General features: G+C 40.9%; 1 protein-coding gene across 1 annotated transcript; it reads right to left on the reverse strand.

Moving 5' to 3' along the window:
* Positions 1 to 1,169: 1,169 nt before the first annotated feature.
* mlycd (malonyl-CoA decarboxylase) lies at positions 1,170 to 18,183 on the reverse strand. Its single transcript, XM_017689130.2, has 5 exons — positions 17,579 to 18,183; positions 9,427 to 9,539; positions 8,290 to 8,446; positions 6,323 to 6,475; positions 1,170 to 2,943 (listed from the first exon to the last, which is right to left on the reverse strand). The coding sequence occupies exons 1-5, from the start codon at positions 18,119 to 18,121 to the stop codon at positions 2,398 to 2,400; spliced, it is 1,512 nt and encodes a 503-aa protein (XP_017544619.1). The 5' UTR covers positions 18,122 to 18,183; the 3' UTR covers positions 1,170 to 2,397.
* Between the last annotated feature and the right edge of the window lie 2,866 nt (positions 18,184 to 21,049).

A 21,049-nucleotide genomic window follows, 5' to 3' on the forward strand; every position in this document is an offset into this window, starting at 1 on the left:
ATTATCAATTGTACTAAAAGGGCATTTAGTGTTAGCTGGGCTGAGACAACGTTCAACAAGAAAGTGTTTGAGCTGTATTAGAGACCATCTTTCAGTACAAATGAATCAATAAATAAATAAACAAACAAATAGGTGCTGGGAGGGAGACACATTTGCATGAATTGTTCACTCACTCAATGATCATTCATGTTACCATGAGTGGGAAAAAAAAGAGAGATGCAACGCTTGTACACAGAAGTTTTTCACAGAGTGAAGCAGATCACAATAATGAAGAAATCAAAACCTCATTTATTCCAGCAGCCTCCGCCCACTTGTTCTCTCTCTCTCTCACTCACACACACACACAGTGTGAAGCAGGGACATGACAGGAGCTGATAGATTCTCCTCGCTTCATTACCCTGAACTCTTTCAAACCACAAAATAAGCAGCAAAACGATAATACTGGCAAACCCTGCATGGGCACTCTACTGAAGAGAACAGCACAAGCAAAATGGGCTCATTTCAAATGATCTCAAATGAGAGAACAAAGTTTGGCACATTGCAAAGAATGACCCAAAAAGCTCTTTGTTAGCCCCACCATTTTGGGGACTAACTGTAAACGTAGGACAATGTTGATATTGATCTGTCAGAAAATCATAAAAAAAAATAGTCCAGATCTTCACTGTGTGAGGCCTCACTTTGAACCATTCTGAAGTTTGGGAGTACCGGTATAATGATATAAAAGCAGCTTTGTTGCAGGTACGTGTACAAGACCACCCTTTGTTTGTTTGATTTCCTGTCAAAGCAGGCATTAAATACAAGTTATTAATTTGTCAACATGTAGCAAAAGTAGGAATCATATTCTAGGGGGCAGTGGGCTGGAGGTCAGGGAACTGGCACTGTGAGCGGAAGGTTGCCGGTTCGATCACCAGGGCTGACAGTCCATGACTGAGGTGTCCTTGAGCAAGACACCTAACCCCCAACTGCTCCCCGGGCGCCGTGGATGGGGCTGCCCACCGCTCCGGGCAAGTGTGCTCACTGCTCCCTAGTGTGTGTTCACTAGTGTGTATGTGGTGTTTCACTTCACGGATGGGTTAAATGCGGAGGTGGAATTTCCCTGGTTGTGGGATCAAAAAAGTAGCACTATTACTATCTAAGAGAAATTTTAAACAAACCTTAAGCACAAAACGTACATTTTTTCAGCATTTAATGTATCCACCCTTTGCCTTTATTACAGCTGTCATTCTGTCCATGAAACTGTCAGTTTTTCAAAGAAATTTTCCATACCTCAAAAGTTCAGTCTTAGAAGCTGGTTGCATTTTCTGCTTCTCATCATCCAAATAATCCCAAACACATTCAGTGATGTAGCTTTCTGGACCATGAGGTGGTCACTATTCTGAGAACACCAGCAGATTCATCATTTGATTTGGAAATGTTCTTTTTTCAGCCTATTTTCTTTTCTCATTATGGGCTTCTTGACAGCTACACATCCTTTCAGACTCACAGTGTTGAGTTGTTTTCTCACAGTGGAAGGATGGACAGGTACTGGTGGATTTTTACAGATTTGGATCAAGAATAGAGCTTGATTATTTTGCATCTCTCTGAGATGAAAGCTCCTAGTACTGTTTTATTGATGGTGGCAGTTTTGGTGGTCTACCAGGCATGGCTGTTTCCCATTCTCTATACATATTTTTTTCTATATGTCCTTTTTTTTTACTTTTGTTTTAGAAATTCCTGTTTTTTTCACTTACTTCACCAAATCTAATTAAAAAACATATCCTGAAAAATGAATAACTTGTACTTAATGGCTTGGCATTATAAAAAGAAATCGGTGGTCTCTAACCTTTGCACAGTACTGTAAAGTGATTTTAATGTCACGTTTGTACTCTGCAATGCTGAACTTAATAGGTATTTACTAATTTGAAGGAAACTGTGTCCAGAATGATGAACAGAGCTGTAGATGATTCCACATTGACTGACAAAGCTGCATTAGAATGAAGTTCTAATAGAATGAATGTCCACAATGTCTTGTTTTTGAAAAGTGAGGATCAACACTTCAGACAGAAGACGATTCAAGGGATTACGATGATCAGATAATTACAGTATATTATCATTCAATAACTCTTTGATATTACCCCAAAAATATTAAATAAAGCATATTAAATACACCCATTGTATCCAGACTATGATTTGTCTACTTTAGTATTGAAAGAAATACCAATTATTAATTTAACGTGATTCCAATCATTTGAACAGTAAAAGTGTATGTTCTTGTGCCTCTTTATCATTTTAACAATTAAAGATTGATTTCAAGGTATTATTCCTCATTTAAAAAAAAAAAAAAACAGCAGTGCTGCTAACTGCTAAGCATGTCCGTAGAGAGCTTTGTCCCTCTGTTAAAGTGCATCAGGAGATATTTCACAATTTACTGTTCTTGTGGAACTGTGAGACGAGGCTCAGCACTTGCTCTGAAGCTGTGATGACTTTGTTTTGCAAGTAGGTGGCGCTGTTGGTGCTGGTCTCCTGCAGGAAGTAGCGGTAATTGACCATGATGCCGCATGAGTTTGCAATGCCTCTGGGGCTAGTGTCTGCGAGCCAGTTCAGGCGCCACAAGACAGCGCCGTTCTGCAAGTGAAAGTTGGCAACGGGGTTGAGGGCATAGCCCCGCCTCTTCTCTCCGTACAGGTACCAGGCACACAGGCGCATCAGCACAGGTTCCAGCGTGCGTACCATCCGCTCGGAGCGCAGCCATTCCCCAGATCCGAGGAGAGCACGAAGGGTCTCCAGAGCTGCTGCTCCATGGGCAGCACCGGTCACCTCCTCCACTTCCCTCCACTCTTGCTCAGAGAGAAGCTCAGCTGCACGGCCCTCCTTCCTGTACTGGCCCAGGAAGCCCTGTAGCCAGGCCGCAAAGCCTGGGATAGGAGACAAGCTGGAGAACTGAGCCATGTGGGGGAACTCACTCTGAGGAGAAAGGAAGGATGCAGTCAGTTTTCAGCAGACCCTGCAGATTCAGATTTTTTTTCTTCTCAAAGCCTGTTTTTAATGTGTGATTCCAGTTTTTTCTTTTTATCCTCTGTTAGACCAAATATGTTATGGAAGCTAAAAACTAACATACTCAGTTATTGGCTTAATTATTTATGGTTAGGTTATTTATTTTCTTTTTTTTACCATTTCATATTAAATGGCTGAATGCATTAAAGTGCACTCCTATTTAAATACATATTAATACTGTTATTGAAACTCTTAAAGGAACAAATATTGTAAAGCATATATCAGAATCAGAATCCTTTATTGATCCCAGAGGGAAATCGCTGTTGTTACAGTTGCAACCATTTATGTAAAAGAATAAACACTTTAATAATTTAAAACAAAGATAAAGAGAAAAACTGCAATAGGTACACAAGATTTACTTATGAATATAGTAAAGTGGCGGTGACTGTAATAATAAATATGAATCATCTAGTATAAAGCAGTTCAAATTATTGTACCTCTGAGTTTTTGCACACAACTATTATTATTACACATATGAACAGTTTGGTATTGAGTTTCACACAGATGAACCACACTTTGTGAATCAGTGTGAGAATAGTGTGAGTTTTAACATTGTGAGGTTTTTTGGATCTTTTTGGCTACAGATATGCCTCCAAAAATACATGATTGACAGGTATTTGATGGTTTTCCTAGTGAGTGACTCTCGTAAGCAAGCAGAAAGTAAATGTAAGGCACAGTTAGCAGACCTCAAAGAATAACCCATTATCTGATTCAGAACAGTCACTGGGGTAGTGCTTGGATCCACACTTGGCTGAAAATGAATTTAACGGTTTTGATATTTGAACTGGCTGCTGCTTCAAAGTGGCGTTTGTTAAGGTAGCCTGCTGGGACAAAAACAAGCCGCAATGTAATTATTTTGCCTGTTATGTATATGATGCACATAGCTACACATGTATGTCACTCATAACATGCAGACGTGTGAAAAATTGTTAGGCACCTAATGTTGAAATGGGGCGTAATTCCGTGAAATTCCATACTTACATGGAAAATCTGATCTTATATATACTTATGATTTTTATTTATATATACAGTGTATATGCATAGCCCTACGTACAGGACATGCTGCACCTCATGGAAGCACAAAAGGAACTCTTTAGATCCAGGGCCAGTTCAGACAGCCTCTTTCCCCTTTGCTGCCTCGCTACACTCAACCATATTGACTCCCCCACGGTTCTTTTTTCCTCTTGGACTAAGACATGGACCCACATACAAATTCTCTCTCTCTCTCTCTCTCTCTCTCTCTCTCTCTCTCTCTCTCCCCCCTGTCTATATTTGACTCTAACTAAGCCAAAAGGTGTCAGACAGGACCCCTGAGGGGAGAGAGTTTAAGTCTGTTTTCTATGTCTCAGCCTCACTTCCTCATTCATCTGTGTATTCTCCATCACATACTCTGAGGAAGTGAGAATAAGCGTATCTGGGGGTCACTTTCTATTCATCAGCTCAATTTACTGCAAATCCTTGGTCAGCAGGCATAGAGGAAGTGGTAGAGGAAGAGGGAGGGGGAGAGAAAGAGTGAGAACAGAAGAGTCCCATGAGTACAATGCAGAAAGACAACTAGACCCTTTTCTCCTCCTCCTAAATCACACTATGACCTTTTTTTCTTTTTCCCCCCTCCCTCCTTCCATCTTCCATCCATCACTGTAGTGGCTCCCCAGTGGCAGAGTGAGTCACCTTCACTCCTCCTGTTTGCAGTGGGACACACTGCACCAATCATTCACTCACATACACAGTCCAGCACTCCCCCATCATAATCAGCCACACTGACCCTATTCTTACATGATTTCTCTTGCTCTCTTTTTCTCCACACCAAAACACATTACAATACTATTTAGATGAGCACTGGCAGTAAAACACTCTTTCCAACAGCAAAGGCATTTCCCATGCAGCACCCTTATCACTGACACACCCTATACAGACCTCATTCACTGCGGCATGAGTACAAATCTTGCCAGTATGGGCCATTTGCATGAAATAATGCCCATCAGCCCTGTGTCTGTGCCCTGTCCCATTTCCCATCCAGCAGCAGGCCCCGCTCCTTCGCTCAGCTCTCAGCGAAAACAGCAACCCCACAGGCCTCTTCTGAGAGCTCTTAACAGGGCTTAACCTCCATTACACAAACAGCCACCCTGCACTTTATTTCATCAACATTTTCCATGAAGCAAAAAGTCATCTGAATCTATAAACCTGAGTGCCACTTGTTTTTTTTCCCTCCCTCATTCAATTCTGCCATCATCCAATAAAGCGAGCACACAACTCTCAGACACGCCATGTTTTCCATATCCGTTCATGTCAGGTTGACAGCTGAGATTTCATTAGTTTTTTGTTAGTTTCTCACTCGGTCTCTCCATGGATATGAAAGAGAATATGTAATCCCACACTTTACTCTGCTGATGGGTGTATATGATGTTCCAGTCTTATGCCTTTTACCAAATTTATATGAGTAAACAATAACTAAAGTGCTTCATCTCCACTGCCTTAAATAAGAGAGACAGGACATCTGTGCCTACAGAGAATTACATGTAGGGACAACCTTTTTTTCTGCATGAGTCAAGCAATTCACTTCCACAAATTGCTTGGTGCTCCAGTGGTCTAAGACCAAGCTCTAAATTAGTGCCCACAGTCCTATGATTTGTTTACCTACACTGATCAATTAAGCACAAGTAGCTTCTGGAAGATATCAGGAAAGTACTAGTCTGTGACAGACACTCAATGTTCAAATACGGCTTTTACTCTGATCCTCATAATAACATGTCAGAGAGATCTGTGGAAGACATTAGAGCAAGGCACTCTTGGTTAAGTCAAATACTTGACAGGGCTTTTGGACAACTGTATGGCTGCAAAACATGTTATTCTTGTATTCAGCTACAGAAAGGTATGGTATCTGTCAGCCATAATCCATGTGGTATAGAGAGTGGTTGTTAGTGGACCATACGGACAGCAGTGAAAAGCATGACTTCAGCATGTCTAACTGTGTGGTTGACAGTAACAAGCTGTATAGTTTGCTCCTCAATCAGAGGCTAAACTACTGTGTACAGTACTCATACCCTGTGTGGGTGGACCACTCCATCTCTCTCCAGATCTCTAAATGCTCAGTTTAACCCCATTCTGCTGGATGACACTTCCTCCTCCACATGGTAGAACCACAGTATTGCTAACATTTAGAATCACAACATAATCACCATATGTTGTGCAGTATGTTTGATACCTTCATGCGTTTTTTTCCCCAATGCAACAGAGCATTCGCTGTCTCTAAGATCTCAGGCAGTCATTCTAATCTGCTCACACTAACCTGCAATTCTCTGACCACCCTCTTGATGAGGTAATTACCAAGCTCCACTCCCTGCAGACCGGCCTGTGTGGAGGAGATGGAGTAGAAGATGGCAGAGTTGATCTTTTGGACCTCCTCTATTGCGTCCAGTGTTGCAAACTCTCTCACAATACTCTGACAATAGAATAAGAGAGAACAATAAATGTAAACAGGACAGAGGTACATGTATGCACTGTTTTTGGTCATGTGATAAGATACAGTTTTCATATTGGTGTCTTTGGCCAAGAAATGTATTTTGCTTTTGTGTTTTTTTCCCAGGTTACAACAGTACTTCCATTAGAGCAACTGACCTACAACTCAAATCAGAAAATGCATAAGTTCTGGCAAATTTGGCAATTGCTAATGTCATATCTTGAGGCACGGAATTAAATGTTTCAATATTCTCCCATTTTTCTCCCCCCACCCCCCCTTTTAAATTATTTTAATTAATTAATGTATTCTCCCCTTCCTTATTCAGTTTACAATGCCCACTGTTAACCATGAGTATGTACATTCCACAATATCTGTATCTGCAAACCTGTATGTGCAAATAAACTGTTAATTGTAAAAAAGAGACAACAATAAAGTCAGACAAAATAACTACAGCAATAAGTCTTGCAAAAGTCTGTAAATCTTGATACTAGCCATGTTTACATGCAGGCTAACAATCCTTCAGTAATCAAGCTGGTTTGTAATAGGTTTGTTGATGTTTGTTTTATGCATATTCTTGCATGGTAAAGTCAAATATGTAATCAATTTTTCTCTACCAGCCACACAATTTGTGAGATGTTTTTTTTTTGCAAATCCATATATACAGTCCCGGGCAAAAGTCTTACACACCTGAGAAAATGATATTTTAAAAGCCAGAATAACACAACAATCAATTTTCACTCAAAAACACACTGAAGGTGATCTTCATTTTAAATACAGCCAAACACTTACAATGCAAAGGGACTGAGAAGAAATTAAGATGGAATTTAATGAGTATACACTAAAATGAAAAGAACTGTATGAACAATAATAACAGTAACATGAAACAAAAAATGAAGAGAATTAAGATTCAATTAAAAAGGGAAAGAATAAAAAAAACACATTAAATTAATATTTTAATCAACCTAATAAAATTATATTAAAATAAAAAGGGACAAAGGGAAAAAAATAAATAAAATTCAACTAAAACTTGCAGGTGGTCTCAAGATAACTAGAAATTAAAAGTTTAACATGACTGAGTGAGCGAGCCGAGTTTTACAGACTCCTGTAGTGAATTCCAGCTCATTTGTTTATTATAGCTAAAAGCAGATTTTCCCAGTTTAGTAAAATCTCTAGGTGCCTGGTAGGTGATTCAGTCACTAGAGCGAATTATTTATAGAGATCACAGAAGAGTTATGAGCTGGCATTTGGCCGGAGAGTGATTTATAAATAAAAATGAGCTAGTGCTGTGAGGGTTGTCAGTAATGAATCTCAAAGTGGATTAATAGATTGAGCCTAGCCAAATAACATTTTAATAAGTATTAGTTTTATGTATATTGATGACACATTAAACAATTTCCAGAGCTCTTCTTAAGTAGTTATTATCTAAGATCTAGTTTGGCTCCATCAATTCAAATATCAATTATTTTTATATTTTGGCACATTTAATAGATTACAAATTTGGACTAATAAAGAACTCCATCAATGTGACGGATCAAAAGGCCACTGTATGTGTATTTGTTAAGTTGACAGTAAATGCTGCTCAATGCATATGCATGAATTTAGTTCTAATTTCACATACTGTTCATGCAGATGTCTATTTTCATCAGATAACTGAGTTTAAGGTACATATATCAAGTTCATTTGGAACCAGTGAATTCTTCCACAAGTAAACATGGTTACTGATTATTATTCACTGCTGACTGAACTGAGATGTGTAAAGTAGGGACTAAACCAAGGGTGAGTCCCTGGCCACTCACTTGGATGTTATCTGAAATATCTTGTGTGAGAGCAACATGCAAGACCACCAAAGGTTCCCCAGGCATGGAGGCATGAGTGAAGGCATAGCACCGTCGATAGGGTCCAACTCTACGTTTAATGTCTGTCCAGTTACGCACTGGATGGACTGCCTCATATCTGGAAAAACAGACATTGAAGAGATGTTTCAAAATACTGTGCTTTTCACAGCTTTTCATTATCAATGCATCCTTTGCTTGTAGATCTCATGTCTGATCTCACGTCTACAGACATATAAATTAAAACTATTTTTGAGTGCCTTCAATCCACACTGGTCAGGCATAACATTATGACCACCTCCTTGTTTCGATATTCATTTGTCCATTTTATCAGCTCCACTTACTACATAGGTGTAGTTCTACAATTACAGATTGTAGTCTAAGAGAGTCAGGACCCCCATGGACCCTCACAGAGCAGGTACTATTTGGGTGTTGGATCATTCTCAGCACTGCACTAACACTGATGTGGTGGTGGTGTGTCAGTGTGTGTTGCGCTGGTCTGAGTGGATCAGACACAACAGCGCTGCTGGAATTTATAAACACCTCAGTGTCACTGCTGGACTGAGAATAGTCCACCAACCAAAAATATCCAGCCAGCAGCGTCCTGTGGGCACCGTCCTGTGACCACTGATGAAGGACTAGAGGATGCCCAACACAAACTGCGCAGCAACAGATGAGCTATCGTCTCTGACTTTCCATCTACAAGGTGGACTGACAAGGTAGGAGTGTCTAATGGAGTGGACACTGAGTGGACAAGAGTTTAAAAACTCTAGCAGCACTGCTGTGTCTGATCCACTCAGGCCAGCATAACACACACTAACACACCACCACCACGTCAGTGTTTCTGCAGTGCTGAGAATGATGCACCACCCAAATAGTGCCTGGTCTGTGAGGGGCCAACCCCTGAAGAACAGGGTAAAGGGCGGCTAACAAAGTATGCAGAGAAACAGATGGACTACAGTCTGTAACTGTAGAACTAGAAAGTGCACCTGATAAAATGGACAATGAGGGTAGAAACAAGGAGGTGGTTGTAATGTTATGCCTGATTGGTGTATATTACATAAAAAAAGCATGGTGTATGTGTGTGAGAGCTTGTCTTACTGGCTGATCTTCTGAAGAAGCTCACAAGGGGACTGCCAGGTGATTCTCTCTAGCCGGAGCAGCCCAACAGAGAACCACTCAGACAGGAGGCTCTTCAAAGTGCTGTTAAGATCCTAAAACACAAACAGACAGAACATTTAATGCAAGAACTAACCATGTGTCTATACAGTCAAGCTAGACTAAATAAGATGCTTAAATAAAGCACTGTTATTTGAAAAGCATTGTACAGAGCCTAATGAAATCTGTCCCTAATCCAGCTATGAAAGAACTGGTTGAAAGAAGCTAATTAAACACTAATTTAATTTTCATCTGGATTATGTTATATTTGCACACAACATCTTAATTCTTCATGGCACATTTAATATTTCTGATCATCTGCAGCCCGCTTGCTCATTGCTTTGTGCAGGCTGCTGCATTACAGGACTGTTTGCATGCCCTAAAGATGTTTTTATTAAAGATGTGCTTCAAGAGAGGAGAAAGAGATCGCAGGTAAACACACTGCCATTTTAGCAAGCAGACGTCCCTATTTTTCATTAAAGAACTGCACTCTTGTGCTCAGTCACATAGAAACAAAGACAAACGTGGACAGTGGTATACATGCACCCTCAAGCACACATTTCCATGTCCATGTGGGCTCTTCCGAGAGATAACAAGCTAAACATAAATGCCTGTCAATCAAACTATCCCCCTGCACCCACACACACACGTTCCCAAGGTGAAGAATCATAGTCTGACCTTAAACAGCCCTAGTCTGCCTAGCAGAAAGTCTACAAATATTTCACCTGTTATTGTATTTCTTCTCACATTCAGCCACACTTCTTTCTTTCTGACAGGCAAGTAAACTGAGAAGACATTTTCTCAGATAACACAGAGTTAGGAATGCAGTGGCATTTCTGCCTGGACAGGGAATCAAATCAGAAACCTTCTGATCCTATCCATCCCAGTAAGTTGCAAAGAAAGAAACAACCCATCACTACACAGAAGTCACTTAATTCACGAGTGGAAAAATACAGAGCTAAATTACCGGTTGCAGCTGTCAGCTGTGCATCTAATATTGGACCGATTTTAATCATGAACCCATCAATGTCCATTTCTGAAAACAAGTCAGAAGAAATGTTTTGAATTGATTGAATAATATGGCTAAAGTAATAATATGGTAGTGTGTACTCACAATTTATTATACTAAATTTAGATCACATCGAACTGTTTTTTTAACAAGAACATTCAAATTCGATTGTGAATAAAAGTCTGATCATTTAATATAATTTAATGTAGTCCGAGTACAATAATAATTTCCGCTAGCACTTTTATATTTGTCTACACCAAGCTAGTAGTTATGTTCACTTCCCATGCATGGTTTGATGCTCAGGTCAGCTCTGCTTAACCACAGACATTTGAAGTTTATAACAGACATCCAAATGGCATATTTTTAACTTTGTATGTGGCAAATTTCCTCCAGCAAAGCCAAACTCTGAATATTACTGGAGTGGTCTGTTAGCCCGCTGTTAGCTGTCTACTGAACCATTCAGCCCAGACCTAGTTAAACAAAATCTTTTACTTTATATACTATTTACTTTACGTACATAAAGTTTCTATCTACAAGCGCTCACTGTCCATTTTATCAGCTAGGTGCACTTTGTAGTTCTACAGTTAGAGATTGTAGTCCATCTGTTTCTCTGCATACTTTGTTAGCCCCCTTTTACCCTGTTCCTCAGTGGTCAAGACCCCCATGAACCCTCACAGAGCAGGTACTATTTGGGTGGTGGATCATTCTCAGCAGTGCAGTAACACTGACGTGGTGGTGGTGTATTAGTGTGTGTTGTGCTGGTATAAGTGGATCAGACACAGCAGTGCTGCTGGAGGTTTTAAACACCATGTGAGGGTCTGTGAGGGTCCTGACCGCTGAAGAACATCCTAAAAGGTGGCTAACAGAGTATCAGAGAAACAGATGGACTGCAGTCTGTAATTGTAGAACTACGAAGTGCATCTATATCATAAGTGGAGCTGATCAAATGGACAGTGAGCACAGAAACAAGGAGTCATAATGTTATGCCTGATCAGTGTATTGGCTGCAGATATGTGGTGCATCTCTACTGTCAGCAGACATACAAAAAAATAAATAGATCAAATTAAAAATTCAAGTAAATGCAGTAAATGAACCTGAGCCATTAAATCCCAAACAGTAACACTTCCCATCACCTGCAGTGCTGCACCAGTGAGCAGCTTGGTTAGAGCAGGAAAGCTGCCCAGGAGGAAGAGGAGCACAGGGGACAGCATGCTATTTCTCATTGCAGCAGGGGTACGGATATAGTCTACATCACTTCACTTTTCTGTCAATCACAGGCCTAGTCTAAGTGCTATCCCTGGACCACAGCCCCCAAACTAGGCACATTTCCACTTAACTTTAAAAATTATCAAACCCACTTCGGACAGAGAAATTACTTTTAAGCACTTGCAGGATGTTATTCCACTTTACACGCAAGGCCAACTGGCAGCACTTAAAATTCTGCACCCTGCACAAATTTGTATTTGCTTACATGGCTGAATTTCCTCCAGGGCCAGGGGTAAATCAGGGAATCTCACACAGATATACGGCATCATCCCTCCACCCAAAACTTTCAAAACTGCAGCGGTCAACATTTGTGTGCATGTAAGATACCTGTTCATACACACACATGAAGTTTATCCGGGTAGAAATGAGGCATGCGTGCATACGTCTAATACAGGCCAAATTTAGCAATGAGGATAAATAATCGTATATGTTGATTTATCCATCGGCAGCGTTTCCGAAGCATTTTTGCCATGCTGTACTTAAAAGTGCAGCTGCTTCTCTGCCTCTAGCAAGAGAGAGACCCACATTTCTCCTCACACAAAGCAGGAGAGAGAGAGCAAGTCTGGGACAAATCTGTATTTCAATAGCCTCGCGGCTGATCAAAACCCTTTGAAATATAGACTGTGAGATTCTCAAGTTTGGTGACATGATGGAGGGCAGGGCGGAGAAGAGTAAGGGCAACAGATGAAGGAATGAAAAAAAAGAGAAAGACTTTAAAATGCAAGTTTTCATTCAAACTTACATCTTTTGCAGATCATCATAGGCAATGCAACAGATATTTGATGCACATCATTAATGCTTAACTTGCTTAGCCAGCTTACTTTAAGTTTACTTCAATCTAACTGACTTTCTGTCTCATGCTGGTGGATTACCACAGCAACACAGCTCCATCACCATGACAAATTATGCCTCATGCCAAACCTGCTCTAGGACAGGGTCAACCCCTTAAACGGCCAGGGCCCAGCCAATGTTTTATTACACACTTCTTTATTACAAGAATTGCTCAGCTAGTTTGCACTGAAGTCCCTTTAGTTAGTGAATAATAAGCCTATTATGCTATAAGCCTGAGATTTTAAGGGGTTCATGACAAGAACTAAACTGAACCAATTAGGGAGATCCTCTGACCAAATAGGGACCGATGGAGGTGGACAACAGAGGTCACTTTTTTCCTTTATCTTTGTGGGATCAATCACGTAAAGAAGCATTCATAAACCTTGCGTCTCCACTTTTGTTGTTCTTTCTTTTTTCTTTTTTTTTTATGTGAAAACACCAGCTACCCTTTCCAGCGTGTTAAAATGTTATGATGACTGGACCTATAGAAACAGTCAGAAAATCCTGGTACATTAACGTCCATTAAGAGGTCCATTATGTTTCCTCTTCTCTTGTAAAATCATTTTGGAGATTTGAGTTTTTGTTCCACCAGCAAGGATATGCTTATGTAGCAGTGGAAGCACATCATACTACATAGATACAAAGAATATACATCAGTTATTACTTAAATGAACATTTACATGGTGGTCGTGGAGACTTCATGTTTCACACGTTTTCGAATGGACTGTTCATCATTAACCTCAGGCTTTCATGTCTACGCATACAAGAATTACTCACAGCTTAAGTATCAAAGCCCAGGTTTAGAGAGACAGTTGATTCATTTGGTTTGAAGTTAGGACATCCTTGGTAATACAAAGACCTCACTAATGCTCTTGGAGCTGAACGCAATCAAATTCTAATAGCAATGTTCCAACACCTTAGAAGCACAGAGGCTGTTACTGCAGCAAAGGCAGACCCATTCCCTATTAATATTCTTGATTTCAAAAGAAGCGCTGGATAAACATGTGTCCCACAAAGCCATTACAGTCTTTCTCCTATAAATCATTTTCTTACGGCATTACTGACCCTCACATTTGATGACAACAAAGTAACGCAGAACTTGAAACCCTATTTCACGCTCCCTCAGAATCCCTGAACAACCCAGGCAAAACAGGATCAGCAAGTTCGGAGCATATAGCTTTGAACTGCTGCAAAGCTAAAATGACTTACAGCCCTGAGTGCATGGCCCATATACCATGCAGGCTTACGTGATGAATTCATTATTGGACAATTATGCTACTTTTGGTTTCAGGAAAAGCCATAGTCCTCTTTTTCTGAATATTTTAAAGTACACAGAAATTGCTTTTTTTTTTTTAAGGGAACACTATTCTGTTTGGAAAATCGATGTTAATGATGCAAATGTTAATACTGAAAAAAGGGCAACAACTCCTGCCAAATCAGTAAAGGTTTAAGCAGCCGCATCAGAAGCCTACAAGAGAACTAGAAACAACAGCTAGCAAAAATAAATAAATAAAAAAAAAATCACACAAGAAAGCCTCTTAAGTTTCAAGGCCTAGCTGAACGTCCTGAACGTCTTGAAAGGATGGCCCACTCTCGCATCTTCAAGTCTGTTTAAAGCTCTGCATGCCTTTGTTCTTTCAGTACATGCCTCTTTATCTGTTTGCATGTCTCAATATTTGGGTTCTGGATTCTGATGGGAGAAACAGAATCCAACTGAAACTGATGAGACAAAGTGGTCAAATCGTTTTCCCTTCTGATGTCCAATGAAAAATTTGATTTCTTAAATTCTGCTTCATTTAACCTGGCTATGAACATCAAACACAGTTTCAGCGTTTCCCCAGTGCGTTTGCGAGCAGGCAAACAGTGATGCGTGATGCGCTGTCTGGTCTAGAGTGCTTTAAATCATTCCACAGTGCTTTTGAAGTTCCTTTGATTCTTCCTCTGTGTCAATTATGAGTTCAAACTACTTTATTGACAATGCACTGCTCAAATGATCCTTCACTCATGCTTTTTAATCAGAGCTTTTAAGAAAGTGTAGACGTGCAACTCTGTATGAATTTGAGACTGCGGTTAAAGAATGTAAATTAAGTCACAGTATAATCAATAAAAGAAAGACAGGCACATTCTCTTACGAAATAACCTTGGCAACTTCTGAAACTGAAATGACTCAACATTAAAGCTACTTCATAACCCAGTCTAGGTCGATTCTCTAGTCACATCACCAGCAAATAATATTAGGTGCCATTTCAAATATGCTCCATTTAAGACAACATTTTGGGCGTTTCAACAGCAGCACAGATTTTGGAGAAAGTGTGACCGTAGCTACAAAAAAAATATGTTGACACAGCGCATTATAAACTAATAAATCCCTCCTGCATCTCCAGTAATCTGTAAAGAGGCCAAATAATACCTGGAGGCGAGATACTGAAAATGGTGCCATGCTAAGCAAGAATCCCGGAGTTGATGAGCAGTTAGATTTTCAAGCTTAGGCAACACACCTGGAAATGAGTGCTCTATCACCTCCTGTTCAGAATCACCAGATATGAATGATCTACATTTTGCTGATGAGGCTCAATAGCATATACCATTCAGACCATCTCTCAGACCAAAGCTCCTGAGATACCATATCACCACAGGAATTATACCCTAACACCAGGACACAAATTGGCTATAGGAGCAAAGCCAAGCTAAGCTAAGAATTGATTAACAACAGGTGTTGGTCAAAAAAAGAAACACAGATCATCTAGAAGGAGTGACTCTGTGTAAAACAAAGTTCAGAATTTATATCAGTCTACACCCTGCTTGACTATTCAGCACATTACCACCTTTTAGCACCAGCAAAATAAAATATAATCCCATAGTTGTGATCAAATGTGTGTGTGAAATAGCCTAAAACCAGCATCCAGTAAAAGTGATGTTATTTCCTTAAGTTAAAAAAACAACTTGAAAAGTAAAAAAAAAAAAAAACCACACACACACAAAACAAACAAAAAAATGATGTTTTTAACCGTCTCAGCACAGCCATAATCTTTCAACACAGGTGGTTAGATACTACTCTTCTTCTCTGGGGACGCTTCAGTCTAAAATAAAACGCTAAAGCTTGAAAATGAATGTCTGAACAACAGCAAAGTAGCCCAAGTGACCTAACCAGTATGTGGGCAGCACAACCAGATGTGGGCAGTAACTAGTTACAGTTACTAAGGCCTTGTTCAGACTGGCAGCCCAAAATCTGACTTTTGGCACATCCAGACTGTATCCAGACCAAAGCCTAAAGAAACTGCACCTGGAGATGGTTTGAAATATAATTCCAATTGGATTTTACGTCACTCACAACACGACAAACAACAGTGATCTTAAATCCAGACTAATGGAAGTGCTGGGATTTGAGAAGAGCACCAAAGATTCATGCTAATGCCAGAGAACTCTGAAGTTTGGAGTCTGCATCTGTGTTTGAAATCCGTTTCACTAGCGCACCTACATCGTTACCACAGCAACCCACGCAGGCAGGTTGGTGATGTCTGGACACACAAATCCGATCTGATCACTTGTAAATAACAGTATGGACAGTCAACCTGATTTGCCTGCAGTCTGAACGTAGTTTAACTTACACATACTCAAATAAAAAATTTTTTCCTGAGTATATTCTAATAATTTTTTTTTTACTTCTCCTCAACTACATCTGTGAGGAAGGGAATCTACTTTTTAATCAGTTACATTTTAGTCATTTACATTTGGCTTCTTATTCCTTTTTGTATTCAATTTCATTCTGTTATGTAGATTCAAGTTATGCAGGTAACAGATCTGCAAGTTACTCAGGGCTTCTTTAGTAGTGTTTGAACTGCCACCTTGAAGTTGGTTTTTTGAAAAGATCATTAAAAGGATTTTACTTAAGTATGGGTTTAAATGTGAAATATATGTGCAGAAAACAGAGTATGTAGACAGATAAACGAAACATGCAGAAAAAAAAGCTGATTCTCACTTTTTTTTGTGCACAAAAAAAATTCATTAAAAAAGTTACAACTGTACGTCGTCTACCGTTCACACAACTAAGCAGAAGTAGGCCTAAAACGAACACACTATTACTATCTGCTTGTGACTGAGTAATCAGCTTTCGCCATCAAAGGGGAACTCCACCGACTTCTTCTAAATTCTACATAATTTAAAGGCTGAGTGGTAAAAGCCATTTAGAGTGGGTTGGTGTGAAATGCTCTGTTCCAGAGAAACTTGCAGAGTCAGAACTGTTCACAGTTGCGGCGACGTCTGAAGAGTTTAATGCCTCTAAAAGCTTCCTCGCAGAAAGCTATTACATGACATGGTTCGATATAGGCTGCCAGATATCTGACACATTGCTTTTTGATAGTCTTGACTTAAAACGTACTTTAATCCATTCATAGTGTAGGGGTACATGTAGGTTGCTGGAAGGCAAAAAAGTCCCCAATGTACACTTATTTCTGATTAATTAATATTTTACCATCATCAACATTACATATGTGGAAGGGGTGTGGTGTGGCCAAGGAATACTGGCCCAGGCGTTAAAAGAACAACTAAAAATACACAGAAAAACTCGGCAGACACATGCAGGTTGAACTGGTAGTCGGGGTCACTGGTTACTATCACCACAAATAAATATGAGTCTGTAAGTTTCTCTACAATCAACCATTTCATGTGAAACCACTCTGAACGACTCCGTTTACATCTCAAAAGAATGATATGACTTTTTCTGAAAATTTGAAAAACGGGTGGATTACTCCTTTAAGTAGGGCAAAAGTCACCCGCTCTGCTGCTGCGACACCGTGTTATTTACAATGTGTGTAACGGACACCGCGGGCCAAGTAGGCGAAGGGGGATGCTGACGTCATGTAAACTTTTCCAAGCACATTATAACTTTCCAAACTTCGCAAACGGCACTGCTTAAACACACGGCGGAACTCGTGTCACACCAATCTGCTTAAGAGCATTATCTGGAGTTATCTAGAGCAGCGTAGTTACCCGCATATGGGGACTGTCAGTAACTTTAGAAGTCGTAATGCCGATAACATCTGCACGGAGGTCCACCAAAAACTTCACTCCCCCCTCCACCCTGCTTATATGGCCGAGTAAGTGTCTGTATCTGGGAGTTAAACTGTAACGGAGTCTGTCCTCCACTTGCAGCACTGTGGCCGAGTCCCGCAGCTGCGTGTCCAGCAGTTTCACTGCCAGCTCCGAGACCCCTCTGTGGTCCACTCCGAACTCCTTTGACAGCTTTTCGAGAAACACCAGTTTCTGCTCTTTGTTCAGCTTTCTGTAGAAGTACATAAACTCCAGGCTGTTGGAGTCGGGCGGCGGGGGGGACTTGTCCCTCGTCTCGTAGGTGGGCAGTGGAGTCACGGTCCTGCGTAGGAGTTCCTCCATGCTCCTCTCGCCGTTGAGCCCTGTGGAGGAGCACCGCGGCCGAGCGCCTCCACACTGCCTCCCTCTGAGGCTCTGGACGCTTCTTAAAACACTCAAGTGCCGCCAAGCGCACAGGGGAATGGCGAAGCGGATTGGTGACATCGCACAGTCGAAACACAAACCACAGCTCAGCACCAAAATAAACCCACCATCAGGCCCGCCGAACTCCCTCGTCACTTCCGGTTTCTTAAAGGGGAAGAGCGCGTTTTATTCATTGGCTGTTCTCAGGAGCCCAAATACGCTTCTAATCTTTTAAACGAAGGCCACGTTATAAATAGCTTCTTATTAAACACACGGCTTTTATTGAATGAGTCAGTCATTAAATTTATGGGTTTCTAACTCCTCTCCACGTGTAAGCCACTGTAGTGCACTACAAAACATCCCAGGCATCTATTTGGCAGTACACACTGTAGCTCATGCCACAAATCATATAATTTGATATTTTGTATGTATTGTGCCTGTATTTAATTACACAGTTCATATCACAAGCTTCAGTAGTCCTTTCTTATTAGACTGGATTCAAACATCTGAATGAAACGCCCTTTCGCACCAGCATTGCCCAGCTGTTACTGCCCAACTGTTACTGTCACTGCCCAGCTGTTACTGCCCAACCATTACAGTTACTGCCCAACTGTTACTGTCACTGCCCAGCTGTTACTGCCCAGCTGTTAGTGTTACTGCCCAGCTGTTACTGTCACTGCCCAGCTGTTACTGCCCAACTGTTACAGTTACTGCCCAGCTGTTAGTGTTACTGCCCAACTGTTACTGCCCAGCTGTTAGTGTTACTGCCCAACTGTTACTGCCCAGCTGTTACTGTTACTGCCCAACTGTTACCGTCACTGCCCAGATGTTACTCTTCAACTGTTAGTTACCGCCCAGCTTTTACAGTTACCGCCCAGCTGTTACTGTTACTGCCCAACTGTTACCGTCAGTGCCCAGCTGTTACTGTTCAGCTGTTAGTTACTGCCCACCTGTTAGTTACTGCCCAACTGTTAGTTACTGCCCAGTTGTTACTGCCCAGCTGTTACAGTTACCGCCCAGCTGTTACTGCCCAACTATTACTGTTACTGCCCAACTGTTACAGTTACTGCCCAAATGTTACAGTTACTGCCCAACTGTTACGGTTACTGCCCAGCTGAGCCTCAAACCAGTCAGCATGGGCCCGTTTCACAGAGTTTTAAGCGTTAGCAGGGTAAAACTAACTTCTGCTCCACACAACTACTGCAGAAGTGATTACAAAATGTTGTAGTGGTGAACTATAACGCTCAAATACTGAGCTACAGCAGACTTATGGTAGTTTTCATGCACTACCATGACAAAAAGTGAGAATAGAAAGTGAATGGAGGTGATTTAACTTCAAACACAGCTAAAATGCTGTCTATGTGATGTGGCCCAACTTGCTGGACAACATGCCAACGATTTCTGTAATATTCCTGTTTTCAAAAGAAAGAAAAGTTCTTCTGTGTAGCACGAATGTGGCAGATGTGGTTTAGCTGTAGCTCGCTACGCCAGAAGCCATTTCTAACTAACTGTCTGGCACCAGCCGGCTAACGTGGAACAGGTCCTGTGACACATTTAGCTACAGGATGCCGACCTCTGTGACAGAATCACAAACCAAACCTTTATACGCTAAGTCCATTAGACAGACGTCGTTTAAAGCGTTTTAGCTTACGGTAGGCTAGCAGGCTGACCATTAGAAGTTTGAGGAACACCAGCTTCATATGAGTAGCAAAGCAGTCTATAAAATTCATGCTACATAGCTAAAAGTTCTTCTTTCTTTTGAAGACAGAATATTACAGAAATCGCTGGCATGTTGCACAAAGACACAGAGACTGCTTGATGTGAAGCAGACTGCAGTAAAAGCAAGGCTAACCCACACATACAGCATTTTAGCTCTGTTTAAAGTTAAATCAGGGCTTCCGTCGGCTTCTTATTCTCGCTGTTTGTCACAACAGTGCAGGAAAACTAAAATATAGCTGTTGTACCTCAATGTTTGAGCATTATACTTCACTACTAAAGCATTTGGTCATCGCTTGTGCAGTAGTTATATGGAGAGGTAGTGAGTTTTACACTGCTACTATAGAGTCAAATTAGGGTCTTATGGCAGGCGGTCGCCCGGCTGGACCACAGGTATATACACTTTATAGATTGATGGTAATTATCGACTTTTATAGACATATTATCTAATTCGGTAGCTAGATTTGTTTTCACTTACTAAATTGTGCAGTGTGATCAGGGCTGTGAGAAGAGTAGGCTAGCTAGCTAACATGGAAAACATGGATACCAGTTCCACTATATGGCCAAGTGGTTCCCACGGCGTCCACCGCTGGATCCCAAACCGTGTTTCTTTAAACATATTATCTTGGTAAACGGTAAAGTAAGCTAATGAACTCCAGTAAGTTAATTACGAGCTAACTTCAGTTAGTTTGAGCAATGGACTTTGCTGGTGGTAGCTGCTTTTAGGTCTAACCCTAACCCTTGTGTTTTAGGAGGCGAATATGAAGTCCAGCCTGGCGCAGACGTCTCCTCCCTAACTGTGCCCTTTGTAATGCAGTGGCTTACTGGTCAGGCACACAAGCCACTTCTTGCCTCTGAACTACAGGAGTTCAAGATTGCACTAAAATTTGAGCATGAGTGTACACTGAGAATGCCAGAACACAAAATATGCTTCCCTGTTGTAAGTGCGTGTGCAAAAACTATTACGTTTCCTACTTCACATATGACCAACTACCATGCATTTAGAACAATCATGGTACAAGCCATTCAGGCTGACCATGAATTTCACAGAGTTTAAATAGCTCAGTCAGGTGTGATGGGCTAAGGCGTACAGGGCAGGTGGTCTCAAGTCTAAAGCTGAGAACCTCTGGCTTAATCAGTTTCCTTATGAATTGTTCATACACAGGTTAATAAAGTTGTTCCAAAATGGAACTGGAATGTTTGAAGAATGCTTAGACACAAAACCCCCTGGTTCGATTCAAATCAGTTTTTACTGTTCTAAATGGCAAGGTTATGTCATGTCTTCATCTGAAT

This window comes from Pygocentrus nattereri, chromosome 7 (assembly GCF_015220715.1).
Source record: "Pygocentrus nattereri isolate fPygNat1 chromosome 7, fPygNat1.pri, whole genome shotgun sequence".
NCBI classification, from domain to species: Eukaryota; Metazoa; Chordata; class Actinopteri; order Characiformes; family Serrasalmidae; genus Pygocentrus; species Pygocentrus nattereri.

Excerpts from the sequence above, each read along its gene's own strand:
- mlycd (XM_017689130.2), bottom strand. The coding sequence starts at position 18,121 with ATGTCACCAATCCGCTTCGCCATTCCCCTGTGCGCTTGGCGGCACTTG. Across the intron at positions 6,476-8,289 it reads ATATTTCAGATAACATCCAA|AGTATTGTGAGAGAGTTTGC; the intron begins GTGAGTGGCCAG and ends TTCTATTGTCAG. Across the intron at positions 2,944-6,322 it reads GGGTGGTCAGAGAATTGCAG|AGTGAGTTCCCCCACATGGC; the intron begins GTTAGTGTGAGC and ends CTTTCTCCTCAG.